Here is a 15,736-nt window from a genome sequence, read left to right as displayed (position 1 = left end):
CGTAACTTTTTATGTTAGATTCCGACTTTCTAGTGCAGTTCATATGTGCACAACTTTCTAGTTAGACTGTAAGCTCCTTAAACTGATTTCATTCTCTTCAGGACCTATTATAGTTCCAGAACTATAGAAATTTTCCAAAACATGATTGGAGATTGCTTTTGCAGAGCTGATAGCCTTTACAAAGCAATTTTATGCCTGTTATTTCTCAAAACAACAACCAGAAGCTACCTCCATTTTAAAGGTGAGAAAAACTGAGGCCTAGGCACATTATGTAGTTTGCCCAAGATATCAGCAGGTCAGTTTCAGAGCTGGAAGCAGAACTTAAGTCTAAAAAAAGTAGTGTTCTTTTTACCAGATCACACTACAGTAGTGAAACTCCTGCATGTGGTTGCACAGGGAGTGCAATTCATATTGTAGACGTTGATGGTTTGTATATTTATTGAGCAATTTTCTGGTGGATGGCAGTAAGAGTTTTATTGATTTTGTTAAAAATCAATGGATTACAACAACTGTCTTAGGAGCATCTTTATCCAATTTTCACAAAGGCACCATACAGATTAGCAGAGACCCTAATATACTACCACCACTATCAAATTTTTCTCTGATGACTGTCAGTGTTTTGTGATGTTGGGCCATTCTGGATTATCAATTTGAATCTAAAAGACAGGACTACTTACAGCAGGGGCCACCAAACATCTTTTGCAAAAGGCCAGATAGTAAATATTTTAGGCTTTGTAGGCCATACATTTAGGCTTTGTGGTAACTACTCAAGTGTGCTGTTGTAGCCCCCAAAGTGGCCACAGTCAATATATAAGTGAATGGGTGTGGTTATGTTTCAATAAAACTTACAAAAACAAGCAGTGGGCGCAGCTTCCCAATGACTGACTTAGAGAATTCTGGTCATCTGAATTACCAACAGGAGTTTCTGGAAAGAGCATAACTTGTTAGAACCTGTTGATGCTGAAAAGGTGTGAAGCCAAAACTTGAAATTAGAGCTGATTTCAAACCCCTTGTTCTTTAAACTTAACACCTGTAAGATGTTCTCATTCTTGGTGGTGTGACCCGCCACTATCTGGCAATCAATTGTGCAGTATGTTTGCGAACAAATTCCAGTGTTTTTGAATATCACTTAAAAAATAATGAAATAGACTAGATGGGACTCATCATGGTGGGTACTCATTCACACTTCTTTTGATTTCCTGAACGGTATGGGAAAGTCCGACCTGAGCCAGAGCGGGATATCGTCCCCACTCTTTGGCCTCCAAGGAGACACTGACACCTCATTTCTCTTGGCTTTTATGCCCACAAATCCCTCTTCTCTTAGTTTAGCTCAAACAAAGCTGTGATTCTATGAATGAAACTTTACCAGGAAACAAAAGGTGGGAAAGAAAACCACAACAAAAGGAGTTTCTAAATATAACAGGTGAGTTTGAACAGCCTGTTAATTAGATCAGGAATTAAGTTACTCTATTTTAACAGAGGTCTAGGAAAAGACATAGTCAGCTGCTCTAACAAAATGACCCTTGTTCCTCTTGCAACCAGATCCAGCCACCCAGGTTCCTAATCCAGGCAGCTGTACCCTGGTACCACATATGACCTTGTTACAATCTCAGGCTCTACCATGACCTTCTTAGAAATTTAGGGCTGGAAGAGAACTTAGAAGTTACCTAACCCTTGTTACATACTTGAGGTCCTCAAGGCCAAGTCTGAGACGGGCCCAGCCTACGAGCTTCATAGCATATTGTTATGAATATGCTATGAATATGCTATGAATGGGGTATTCTGAGCCCAGGATGACAGCCAGCTAAGCAGGTATTTCTGAGGAATTGGGACACGTGCAGCAACTGAACTTGAAAGCATTATGCAGCTGTTACCCTCTTACCAATCCTTTCCAGAGATATAATCTTAATTTTATTTAAAAAAATTTTTAATGGGTAATTTTAATAATGTTATTTAACCCAATGTACCCAAAATATATTTTACATTTTTTCTTTATACTATTATACTAACCAACCTGATGCATAATTTATATTTACCACACATATCAATTTGCTTTAATTTTTATCTCAATAGGTTTTAGGGTCCAGTGGTTTATTGTTACATGGATGAATTATATAGTGGTGAATTCTGAGATTTTAGTGGATTCATCACCCAAGTAGTGTACATTGTACCTAATATGCAGTTTTTTATCCCTAGCTCCCCTCCCACCCTCCTCTTTCTGAGTCTCTAAAGTCCATTATATCAATCTGTATGCCTTTCCGTACTAATCGACAACTTGAAGAATCAGGAGATGAAAGTTATTCCCCTACCTTCTTTCAATATAGGGGAATAACTTAGCTCCCACTTTTAAGTGAGACTATATCGTTTTTGGTTTTCCACTCCTGTGCTACTTAGAATAATGGCCTCCAGCTCCATCCAAGTTGCTGCAAAAGACATTATTCTGTTCTTTTTAATGGCTAAGTAGTATTCCATGGTGTATATATACCACAATTTATTTATCCACTCATTAGTCGATGGGCACTTTAGCTGGTTCTACATCTTTGCAATTGTGAATTGTGAACTGCTATAAACGTACGTGTACAAGTGTGTTTTTCATATAATGACTTCTTTTCCTTTGGGCAGATACCTAGTAGTGGGATTGCTGGATCGAATGGTCCACTTTTAGCTAGAGATATAATCTTGAAGTTAGAAAAGAGCTTTCCCAATCTAGTCCAGAGGTTATAAACTAATGGGCCATGGGCCCAAAGGAGCCACAGATACTTATTTGGACTCCTTAGTGTTTTATATATTTTTTAATTAGTTGCTGATACTTCAAAATCTGAAGATTTTGCACAGAAAGATCTACATTTTGCTTGTCTGGAAAAACAGAAATGTCTGTCCACATTATGTCCTTAGAACAACAATCAGCTGAGGCTGAGTAGAAGCTACTCCCTTGAGACATGTGAAACTGAACCAGTCAACCAAATTTGCAAACCCTGAATAAATCCAACCAATTCATTTCACTTATGAAGAAAATGAAGTTCTGAGAAAATTGTTTGGCCTGTCCCAATTTAATGACAATATCAAAATCAGAAGCCAGATATTCTGAATTTCAGTCAGTGATCTTCAATGAGAACTGTTGCTTTTTCCCTAAAGAACCTGAAATACAGGGATATTACGTGCTTGTAGGCACTATGATGAGGAAAAACAAAACTGAAAACTAGGTCTTCTGCCTCTGCACTCACTATGTTCTATTTCCTTACTGGGCCAGAAATTCTTATGCAAGTCAATAGGGAGGTAAGACTAGCCAGGAACTCAAAGCCCAAACTTTCCAAGGCCTGTGATCCTGGAACAGCTCTTCCATGTGGCCATGAGAGAGACTGGTGCTAGGAACCAGTAAGTATAGAGGCAAATTCTTTGTGCTCCTTTCTGAGCAGCGTACTTTAAAAATTCCATACAAGTCTGTATCTGACATAAATTAGGGTATTGTAGCCAAGTTGTCAATTTCACCAATCCTCAAGCCACATGTCTATTCTGTGCAGGTCTATGGAACCTACTGCACAGTCTCCTGAGAGCATAAATGAAGTATCGGGCAATTGGCCAAAGGGGACTTGTCTTTTTCCCCTGAGAGATTTGCTCTCATTGAGGCAGAAGAGACTCTTCCAGATGCACCATTTAGACCCCAACACTTTTCCTGCTCACCGAATGTACAGTGACTGTATTCTCTCAGAACCAAATAATAATGACAATAATCATTGTATGAGGTAGCTTTTAAAATGTGCTTCTTTTTCCTCTTTTAACTCTCAACTCCCTTAGAAGCTGGGGCTGTTCATCTTCTCAACTTTACGAAGAGGGAACCCAGTAAACAGGATTGGCTCTATATAACAACAACAACAACAACCTGAAGCTTCAACAGAAAAGGAACTAGTCTCTTATTCATTTAGGTACAATGAAATCCTGGATTAGGGCTTTCACAACAGGCATGAATTCGTTAAGTGCCCAGCTGAGCACTAAATCAGACTTGAGTGGAAGAACTAGGAAAGCCTTGGTGAGATCTTTCGTAACTGCTTTGTCATTAATAAGCAGGATTTTGTTACCCACATTCAATGAGCCCATGCTAATAATTTAATTCCAGGCAAGTCTCTCAGAAATAGGTCTTTCAACAAGGAAAAGACCCAAATCCTAACCTAGCACTGGCCACTCAATTCAAAATCATGCAGGATTTTTTAAGTACCAGGGCTTTATGGAGAAATTACAATAGTGGTAAGAAAAATGTCAGCCTTCTCAACTTGGCAACATGTATTGAATGAATCACCATCATGTACATGATGATTACAAAGGCTATTCAGAAAGATGTGGTCAACAGTATTCATTAGCCCTTCACAAGTGCAGGTTTAACAGTTTGGTTACTTCTTCATCTTCTTACGTAAGGCTACTGGCTACTTGGCTATTGAGGCCAGAGTCTCAACAGGGGTTTCACAAGACTAAACCTCTCCTCTCCCCTGCTGTTTTCTCATTTTAAGTTAATGGTGGAGTAAGCACCCACTGAACCAATATTCCAACGAATAACAACCATAAACTCTCAATAAAATACAAAAAATACATGAGGGCAGGAGACAATAAAAACAGGCAAGTTCTGAAAAGAGATTGAAACTTTAAAGAAGGGAATGGCACAAAGTGAGTTTCCCATTGTACAGCTTTTGGGCTGAAAGAAAACTGCAGTTTTTCTGGTCTAAGAATCAGTGCAACCACAGCTGCTGGAAAATGAGGGGGGAATCTCAGAAGAAAGAGAGCCAAAGAAAAAGCACCACAAATTCTGTGCATAAATTCTACCCAGCTCTCTGGCTGAGCCTTGAACTATGTGCGGCATAGACTCCAGCTAACTGAATTGAGATTTTCAGCTGCTGCCCAAGACAGTTTACAATTTGAGTCCAATAAAGTTAAATGCCTGCTAACACCAGCAATATATATATATATACACACACACACACACTATATATATATATATTTTTGTGTGTATATATATATTTTGTATATATATATATTTTTGTGTGTGTATATATATACACACAAATGTAATACACAAATGCTGTATATATATATTTGTATATACATATTTTTGTGTGTATATATATACACACACAAAAATATATATATACAAAAAAATATATACACACATATATATGTGTGTATATGTATATATCACAGCACTTTTCAGAGCAATATAACAGAATCTACAACATAAACATTACAATGTCCAGGACACAATCTAAATCACTCAATATATGAGGGACCTCCCCGCAAAATCTGACCATTCTGTAAAGAGGAACAATGGAGACCAATTCTAAGATTATCCAGATGTCAAATTTACCAGAAAAGAATTTTAAAGCATAATTTAAACTCATTGAACATAACTATATTCAATGAAAACATGCATGTAGTGAATAAAAAAATCTCAGTAGAGAAATATAAAGAATTAAGGAGAAATTCTAGAACAAAATGATAAAATGTCAAAAATTAAGTCTTCAGTTGAAGACTCCCTTTGGGAAATACTCCTTATTTCCTTCGTATCTCTGTTCTTTGGTCCTTTCACCCCTGGAACTCGGTCAATTTAGAAGGAAAAGAGACTAACTTAATTTACCTTTGGATCTTCTATAAGGGCACAAATCAGATCCACAGTTACTGATGTTCCAATGACATGTGAGATGCGAGTTGCAAAATAACTCATAATCAAAATTACCTCTGCTCAGTTGGAGATTGTTTCAAATGACTTTTATTTGTACCAAAACTAAATGGAAAATTGCTTGCTGACACTGTAGGAAGTTAATTTCTTTTTTCTTTGGGAGGCTTGACTTGAGAAAAAGAATTTAGTTAAGTTTGGTGGAGAAATTTTATATACAGTATTTTCATTTGGTGAAGATATGAAGGCCAGGACTAATAGCTTTTCTGCCTAGGATCCCTAATATTTAACACTAGGCCTGATAGCCATTCCTACAGAGATGACATTTTTCTTTTAGAATGTAGTAACTCCTACCAGGCCTCTGTAGGAGGCAGGCTACATACAATAAGGAAGTGTTTTTATGAGGAGAAAAATGATGCTCAGAGACAAAGCATCAAAGTCTTATTTTCTGAAGTGATTCTAACATGGAAGTATTTGGAAGAGATAATCCCAAGACTCAATCCATTGTGAGTCTCCCACTGGTCCCGCTTCTCACTTGGTCACCAAGTCCTGCATACCATGAGACATATACTTCCGAAACAGCCAACTTCCCAATCCCAAAGATACCTGGTACTCTCAAAAGCAGGGCATGATAGGTTAGGGCAGAAATTGGTTCCTGGATAAAACAGGACCCTACTCACAAAAAGCAATAATAAATACTTTAAGAAAGACTACCAAACAAACCTGAAATGGTTTTAGAAATGGAGGTGATAGCTTCTCTGGGAGCAAGGAGTTATGATTATTTCACTCAATTAAAACAATGTCCAAAATATGAGAATGAAAGCTCCCAAACAGTGTTCTTAGCAATTTTGTAATGTGTACCAATGAAAATTGGTTTTCAGTATTAAAATGGACCAATGTCTCTGAGTTAAGAATTAGTTACTATATCAGAAACAGGAAAAAAAACAAAGTAAATAAGATGAAAAACTAAAAAGCTCCTCTTTTTATCACAGTTCTTCCACATAAGGCTGATCAACATATCATCCAATGATACAAAATTCTAGAAACTTTACAAAATTCCTTTTTAAAATTTATTTTTTGTTATCAAAGAGAATGTCCAGAAACATTGAGTACTAAAGAATTTGTTCATGGCATTGTTTTACAAAATTTTCTAATGGAGAGTGAATATTTTATTTTCTGATGTATTCTTCACTTATTAATGATGAGGTCAATGAACCGATGCAATTATTTTAAAAAAAACCAGACAACCTTATAAAGGAAAAAAACAAAAACAAAAACAAAAAAACCAAACGTCCATTCTCATTCTGAATCTGTTGACTGGAGTGAATTCAGTGGTCACAATACCACCACCAAATAAGAATCAACTTCCTCAGAGTAAGGAGCTGTTCAGGTCTTCTCAATAGTTCACATAGGTCTCTCAGATATAGGCACCATGTTTTAAGTCTCACACAAAATGTCTGTGTCACTTAAATTACACAATATGGCAGTGTTTGTCTTATGGGGACATATTGAAAGAAAGGGACAAAGTAGAAAACAACCTGTTTGCATGTTATATGTGAGTACACTATTGTACTGTGCATGAGTTTGAGGGCATTGCAGCCCTTGTTAAAGAGGAATTCCACCAACTGAAGCCTCTGTCAGTTCCCAGCTGCTCTTGGTGCTGAGAGTATCTACTCATATAACCTTATTTTGTTAGATCAGAGCCCTCTTCATCTACAGTTTGGCTCAAATGGTTTGAACTGAGTTTGGTCGTTTATCTCTTCCATCTGAGCTTTATTTCTCAGCCTCAGGATATGTGGGGTACTTGACCGTTTCTATCTTCTCTCGAACTTTGTAGGAGGGATATAGGCCCGTCCTTCCCAATTTCCTGTTGACACCTTTAGAATAGCCATCCCAATGATTTCCAGCCACACCAATGATATCTCCAGGTTCCATGGGAATTTCATCTGCAGTTCGGGGTTGGTGAGCATAAATGGCAATTTGGTTGTGGGCATTCTGGCCCCCAAAATAGTAGATGTCATCTAAAGAATGGAAGTTTGCAGAGGCATCAGGATGTAGTGTTTGCATAATTTCATAAGCAACTCGACAGACCTTGGGAAAGAATTTAAAAGAAATTGTTAGTATATAAACACTCTCCTTCACAGCAATCTAAAAGCCCTTGGCTAAAAGGATGGGCTGTAGGAGTAAGAGGTTGAAAAGTAGTGGATTCCAGTCACAAGCTTTCAGTCCATTTGCTCTCAGAAGATGGTACAAGTCATTCTTCATCTCTGTGTCTGGATCCTTTTTCAAATAAAAAAGAAAAACTCACGAAAGATTATTACAATTAAAGTCTCTCTATATAGTACAAAAGAATTTAAGAATATGAATTAGTTAATTTTAACAAACATTTATTAAGAGCTACATACACAGTGGTCCAAGCTAGGCACTCATGATACCAAAATGAGTAAGACATAGTTTGTGCTCTTAAAGAATTTGAAGTTTAGGATTAGGATAAAAAAAAAACTTAACACAAATACGGATGGTCCCTTTCCTTCATACGCTGTAAATCAATCACACATTCTCGTCTGCTAATTTATAACTTGGTGTCAGAACTGTTTTCTTTTTTTTATTATACTTTATAATAAGTTTTAGGGTACATGTGCACAATGTGCAGGTTAGTTACATATGTATACATGTGCCATGTTGGTGTGCTGCACCCAGTAACTCACCATTTAACATTAGGTATATCTCCAAATGCTATCCCTCCCCGCTCCCAGAACTGTTTTCAAGAGAGATTCATGTAATTACTGACAATCAACAAACACTGGCAAGTGAGCTAAAACACATCGGCCATTTCTGTTCTAAAAAGTTTTAAGTGTGCTGTGTAGAGAGTGGCATGCTTGGATGTCATAAACTGGGCAAGCCTTTGAGGAAATGCATCACCCTGATTACTATAGTTTTAAGGCTACTTAAAAGGTCCCTATGTCCAAAGAATACCTTTTCTGCCCACTGGATAGCAGGTGAAATTCCACAATCTGAGCTTCAATTCTTGAGGTTAATGCTTAGTAATAAAGTTAAACTAAACTATCACCCAATTTAAGCAATTTATACATTATGAATAGAGAACAATGCAACTCAGATGAAATTTTCCTAAATCTCCAGTTGTGGTAATCTCGGTTAATAACGTTTTATTGTCACTATACCAATACTTTTGCATTTATTTAAAATGACGCTACTCATAGTAATTGTTTATCTGCTCAGTGGAGAAATTTAGGACTACCCGGCAGTCTTTTAAAACCTTGGCATTTATGAAGATTAAAAACTTGAATGGTGATATGGTTTAGATCTGTGTTACCCGCCCAAATCTCATGTTGAATTGTAATCCCCAGTGTTGAAGATGGGGCCTGGTGGGAGGTGACTGGATCATGGTGGGCGGTTTCTCATGGTTAAAACCATCACCCCTTGATGCTGTGGTCACAGTAGTGAGTTCTCGTGAGATCTCATTGTTTAAAAATATGTGGCACCTCCCAATTCTCTTCCTCCTGCTCCAGTCATGTGAAGTGCTGGCTCCCTGTTTGCCTTCTGCTATGATTGTAAGTTGCCTGAGACCTCCCCAGCATCATGCTTCCTGTATAGCCTGCAGAACCATGAGCCAGTTAAACCTCTTTTCTTTATAAATTGCCCAGTCTCAGGTATTTCTTTATAGCAATGCGAGAACAGACTAATACAAATGGAGATGCCTATTCTTAACTCTTATCAAATAAAATCTGACTAGGTTAATCATCACCTCAACTTAGAGAATCTGAATTTCAGAAAACTTGAGGGGCAATTCTCAAATGCTATATATAATTCGCAAATGAAACCACATTTAGACAATATTTTTAATTTTGCAAATAGGCAACTAAAACACAAGGAGATTAAGTGATGTATGCAAATTTTAGTGATAGAATTTCAACTAGATATAGAACCAAAATAATAAAAACCTTGCTTTCAGATTTATTAGTTCAACAAAGGTTATATTGGCAATGTCATTTTACAATTGAGGTCACTGGTAGAATACTGAGACTATAATAAAATAGGGATCAAAAAGATCTGGAACTTTTGAACTTCAAATTCAGCCAAAGGCTCATAGAAGGCAAGCAAAATTAAGTGGGACTCAGGAAAAGAAGAAACTAAATAATGAAAGCAGCTCCAACAATAGCAAACTACAATAACAATGACAGAGGCTAATATTTACTGAGCTTTTGCTAACTGTCAGACATTGTTTTTAGATATTATCTAATGTAATTAGATTCCTTTCAGCATCCCCATAAAATTCTATCATTATGTTCATTTTACAAATGTCAAAGGGAAGTTAAGGCATTGCTCAAGGTTATACTAACGAGTGGTAGATTCAGGTTGGAACCCAGGCAGTCTGCATATGCTTGTAACCGCTATCTATATGTATTTTCTCTTGTAAATCTTATTCTCCATGTTCATATTGTAACACCAGAAAGATATAGCACAAGACCAAAGACAGTCTTGGGTAAACCTGACAGTCTTCTTTTCAGGGTGTCTTCACCCACTCTTCAGTCATCCCTAGCCAGGAATGCAGGACCTTGTGTTACTCTTAGGATGACCACAATCTCTACTGTGACAATGAACCGTGATGTGTTTCCTCCTCTCCACTCTTAAACGTCTTACTCTCATAAAAACAATATCGCACCCTGTCCCACACCCTTAGAGACCTGTTTCTTCTGGGGATAATCCTAACAATTAGCGTATGTTTTGCTATCAAGAGCTGTTCATGTGTTAACCTTGGTGGATAACAACTGTTTTCTTAAACCAAAGAAATAACTATTATAATAATAGTAGAGATTTCAGACACTGAGGTGGCCCATTATAAAAATGACAAATGTGACTGTAGGCCTCTGCAAGCATACCAGTGCTACACAGGTGTGGCCCTTTATTTTTCTCATAAGAATGACCATTAAGGATAGCAGCTGAGCTTAATGAGCACTGATTATGTCCCAGGCAGTGTCATAATAGTGTGCTCTTCCCTCACCTTGTCTCAACTCATTTAACTATTATGACAAATCTGTGAGGTATTATTATTATTCATATTTTACAGATGAAGAAGCTAAGCCATAGAAAGATTAAGTAAATTTCAAAAAATAAAAATAAAAATCCAAAAAGGAACTAGTTAACGGCAGATCCACAGTTAGAACTCTTTCAGGCTCTTGAGTATATATTCCCTTAGGATAAACACCTAGAACAATGCCTGCCACAAAGTACGTGCTCAATAAGTATTTGTTGAATGACTATTGCTCCAGGCATAATACCAGCCCAGTAATGGAGACACAAGTCCATGGGTGATATTTAACCCTTAAGATCCATATATAACATTAAGAGGAAGTAATTTTAAAACTGTCTATATCAACCATGGGACAATTTACTGCAAAAGGCTAAAAAGATTACTATAGTGTTAATGTTTGCATTTAGTCACTCTATGCTTCCTCTCTTCTTTCCTTACCTACCATGTGGTTTACAAGTTCAAATCACATGGCAGGTAAATGAAGGCTTGCAGCTGACGTCCATACTCAGGTTTGATGCTTGACAGGTGGCATGACTGAGAGCAGTCCATGGTTTGCAAAGCAGTGCGTGGCTACATGTAGTATGTTTAACTTTATTCTGTATTGACATGGCACTGTATCATTTTTAGTACATCGTAAAGCACACAGTAATGGGTAACAGCAAAAATCCTGCCAAAGGATAAAACAGATATGACTGTATTAAAAAAAAATTTTTAAAGGGGGAGGAATCTATTAGTCTGAATTTCATCCCTTAGAAGTAGCCTGAGTTTACATAAGCCTCCAAAGCTTTCTCAGAGTAGATGGGATCTTATTTTTGTCAAAATAGATAGATAGGGGCAGGAGGATCTCCTAGTGTGAGAAGTTGGAAGTGGTTGAGAGATCTGTGCACTTTTCCTGTAATCTGCTTTGTTTTACTACACAATAAGAGAATAAGACCCAGGTCTTTTCTTTGTTGTGAGAAACGCCAGAAGGATTAATGCAGTAACAGCTGCACTGTACAGCACTCAGCATTGTAAGCTAGATAGAGCCTCTGTGGATGCAAATACTTTTCTTGTCTTCTGCTCTGGGAAGTAATCACAGAGTTCACACTTTGGGATTTCACCCTGTGCTTTCCTCCATGGTACTCTCAACAGGTATCCACTGTTGTTTCATGAGCCACATCTCAATGGAAATTCCTATCCAGAGCCATCTGTCTGGAATAGTTAACGTAGTTTTCGGTTTTGCCCTCTGGGCTTCCAAAATCTGATTCAAAGTGTAATAAGGGGAGTAGAATTGCGTGCGGATTTGGAATTAGACCAAGAGAGGCTCATGAGAGTATTACAATAACTGCCATAAAGGGAGGTGTCACAGGGGGAAAAAAGGGATTTTGTATTATGATGACTTTTAATGGCTGAAACTACAGAGTAACATTGACTGCTCTTTAAACAATGTCTTTAACAATGTTAGTCTTTAAAGTGAGCATCTGCAACCATTTTTGTAAGTCAGATTTCAGAAAAATAAAAATTGATCCCAGAACCTGATAAGCAATATTTTCAGAAAACCTTTCTGATACTGTGCCTATCTACAACTGGGCTGTCAACTGCTGTTATTCTCCAACTATAAATTATTTGCTTTAGATTTAAGATTCAAATAAGAAAATAGGTGACAAAGGAGATGCTTTGCATATAGGCGATTTCCAGTAACACAGAACAGGATTAATGTATTTGGTAGAATGTTTTAGAATGTAGTTGCATAGCTTTCAAAATTCACCTGATGCACTTGAAAAAATGCTAATATTGCCTCCAATTTTCATATTAAATCCTGAGGACTGTGCTATTCAATTTATGAGGCTTTTAGGACAAACTTGGCTTTGAGAAACAGATCTGATGAAAGTTAAGAACAATAATAGTAACAAAATTAGAGAGCAGAGCCACAGTGTTGGCTTTTAAAAACTTTTCATTGAAGAAGAGAGAATTCCCAGACCTCACTTATGGATATAAAACCAAGAAAGATCAGAAGTCCTGAGACTGAGGGAGATAGGTCTAAAAACTTATGAGAAATCCCGATTAAAGTGCCACGACATTTTTGCCTGCAGTTTTCCAAACATCTAGCCTTGTATTTTTCCTTCTAGCATGGCATTTCATTCTTGCAGTATTGTCTACAATAGCTCATGGTCAACAGGTCAACTCTTTCTCACTATTGTTATTATATGGTATAAAATTCCTGAAAGGATAGTGTATAGGAGACAGAAAGTTTACATGAATAAAACTTCAAGACTGTCAAAGAATTATGAAGGAGATATTAAACTTGCATCACTTCCTAACATCTCTTGGCACATGAAATTATCATCTAAGAAAGTTGAGAGTTGGCTATCCATGTTTTTATTCTGGGCTGAACTTATTCTCAGTGTTTATCTTCTGTCACTCTTCTGGATGTATGGCTTTAGTCTTCCTCCATTTTCTAGAATGCTTATGACATATATAGGAAAGTCTGAAGATTAATTTCACTAAAGTCAACACACACACATTTACTTCAAATACTGTCTTCACTCACCTTTTGGGAATGAAGAACTTTTGTTTCTGAAAAATCACATCATATGGCAATATTCTCTTTCAATAAGCTAAACAAAATGAAGTTGAGGTGGTACATTGGCCCAGAGAAGTTGTACATGCTGAATGTTAACAGTTCCTTGTCTTTACAGACCCTAAGCATTACCCATGACCACAAGCAGAGCTAATGGAGGCCTTGAATAGCTCGTTTCATGCTCCTTCTAAAATGTGAGAGCATACAGTCTGAAATGAAGCCATGTGAAAAAGAGCTGCAAAATAAATACTATAGAGTGTCTCTAACAGGCAAAGATATTCCTATAACTATTCATATATATAATAATAGCAGCTTATGTGTTTAACACTGTATTGCTAGGTACTATTCACAGTGCTTTACTTTTTATAACTCTTTAATCCTCAAAAAGACTCTATACTATAGGTACTATTATTTTTTCACATGTAGAAAAATAAACCAGTTAAGAAATAGGCTAAGCAATTTGTTCAAGGACACACAGCCAGTAACTGGTCAAAGTTGGATGCAAATACAGATATCCTGACTACAGCACAGGTTGCCTCTTTCTTGTTCTGTGATCAGTGGTCAATGGTTTGGCATTTTATGCCATCAGTCACTTTTTCTCACGCTCTATTGGCAATGATGGCAAGATATTTCTAGGGCATTTTCAAACAATTCCAATTTTGGTTTATGTAAAGGAATCTATATAATAATCCTGCAAACAATTTCATTCACACTACAAAAACATTAAAGTTTACTAAATACTTCTTTACTAAAAATATTTGAAAAAAATAATGAGGTGCAAGTAAGCTCAAAGATTTATCACTGAATATGGAATTACTCTACAATTTCAAATGCTACAGCGGTTAGTCATCAAATAAGGTACATGATAAGGAGGTAATCACATTAGGCAAACTGCTACTCACTATATAAATGTAAGGTATTTTTACTGTTAAACTTTTATTGTGAATCCTAACAAAATATTTTGAGGTATTCAAGTCTATTTTGGGTTATGAAATATTGTTTTAATTTTGCTTAGGTTCAAATGAGTGAAATTATTTTGGGCAAACTTTGCCAAGAGTTTTTAGGAACAATGTGAAATACAAGTATGAGCCTTATTCCTTTGGATACAGAAAGTCTTCTCAGCACCACTCTTTCTTCATATGAATTGCTTCTCTGGACCCAAGGTCTGAATACACTGAGGTTGACATTATGCATAAAACCAAACAAAGTAATAGAACAATATTCTCCTCAAGCCTAGACAGAATTCTACCATCATGAAGTGACAGAGATCCTGATTTGTAGGTCAAAATTAGAGTTATGAGGATCCAAAATTCTAAAGTACAACTTCAAAAAGGAAAAAAAGAGTAAAGCAAAAAATTTTCTTTCTATTCCAGAATGAGCCTAATGGTATTACTAAGGAGGGTTGGGAGAAGAAAAGCAAAACTGAGTACAACCCTGTAAGTCTCAGTGCCTACCTACATATGAGGTTGGTAAACATTTAGACATGTGTATATTTATTTAATTTTAGAATCTTGTGACTAGAACAGTGGTTCTCAACCAGGGCAATTTTGCTCCACAGGGGCATCTGGCAATGTCTGGAGACATTTTTGGTTGTCATAATTTGAAGTGAGGGTCTTACTGGCCAGGGATGCTGCTAAATATCCTACATGCACAATATGGCTCCTCACAACAAAGAATTATCTGGTCTAAAATAGTGCCTTGGTTGAGAAACCTGGACTAGAGGAGTTGACTTCAGGTAGGCCTAAAATCCAAGCCTACAGAGAAGGTGGCATACCTGGGGAAGTGACTCTTGATTCACTCATTCTAACAATAAGCATCGAGAATGTTTGGAGGTTGTTACCAGTTGCATGTACCTGTTATCAGGCAGATGCATAGTCAGACTCTCAAAAACAGTTGGAAGGAACCAAGTAGTTATAAACCTTGCCCCTCTCTTGCGATAACGATGGAAATGAGAGTTTCTTAAAGATAGGATCCACACCCCAATTAGGGAGAAACATAAATAGTGGATGCCTTCATGGGAACTTGAAGACATTTTTCCTTCTGATTAAGATTGCTGCTATGTGTTCTGTGCAGCTATCTTTGGGCAGTAAGTTGTATTCTTATTCCATATTAAAGGAATCTGTAACCTTTGCCTGGCAAGGTATCTTTCCAAAAATCATATCGCCATCCCATCATGACAATGTGTATTGTCATATAATAAGAAAGTCTCCATTTCCTTTTACTCTCCGAAGTATACTCTTGTAAAAATGATGTGGCTTTCCTTTTTTTCACATTTTCTTTTCTCTGCTGCTTCTCAGAATTTAAGCATACATTTATCTTATACCAATTTATATGTTCTGGTAATTATTCTCTAGTTATTTCATGTGCGTATTTTGCTTATTAGATTCTGGACCAGGGCAAGAACTGTATCTTCAATCTCCTTTGAAATCTCCTCTGCACCTAGTATAATTTTGAGCGCATTTAA

The 15,736-nt window shown here is 36.9% G+C and overlaps 1 protein-coding gene across 11 annotated transcripts in view; it reads right to left on the bottom strand.

Moving 5' to 3' along the window:
* Nucleotides 1-6,719: 6,719 nt before the first annotated feature.
* Nucleotides 6,720-15,736, bottom strand: part of FUT8 (fucosyltransferase 8) — a 456,741-nt gene continuing 447,724 nt past the window's right edge. For all 11 annotated transcript variants that reach the window (XM_054449587.2, XM_054449583.2, XM_054449582.2 and 8 more), the window contains one exon: nucleotides 6,720-7,750. In XM_054449587.2, the coding sequence (XP_054305562.1) occupies nucleotides 7,433-7,750 (318 nt within the window). In that variant the 3' untranslated portion in view covers nucleotides 6,720-7,432. The remainder of the gene's footprint in view (nucleotides 7,751-15,736) is intronic.

Source organism: Pongo pygmaeus, chromosome 15 (genome assembly GCF_028885625.2).
Source record: "Pongo pygmaeus isolate AG05252 chromosome 15, NHGRI_mPonPyg2-v2.0_pri, whole genome shotgun sequence".
NCBI classification, from domain to species: Eukaryota; Metazoa; Chordata; class Mammalia; order Primates; family Hominidae; genus Pongo; species Pongo pygmaeus.
This window is presented reverse-complemented; position numbering and strand designations above follow the sequence as displayed.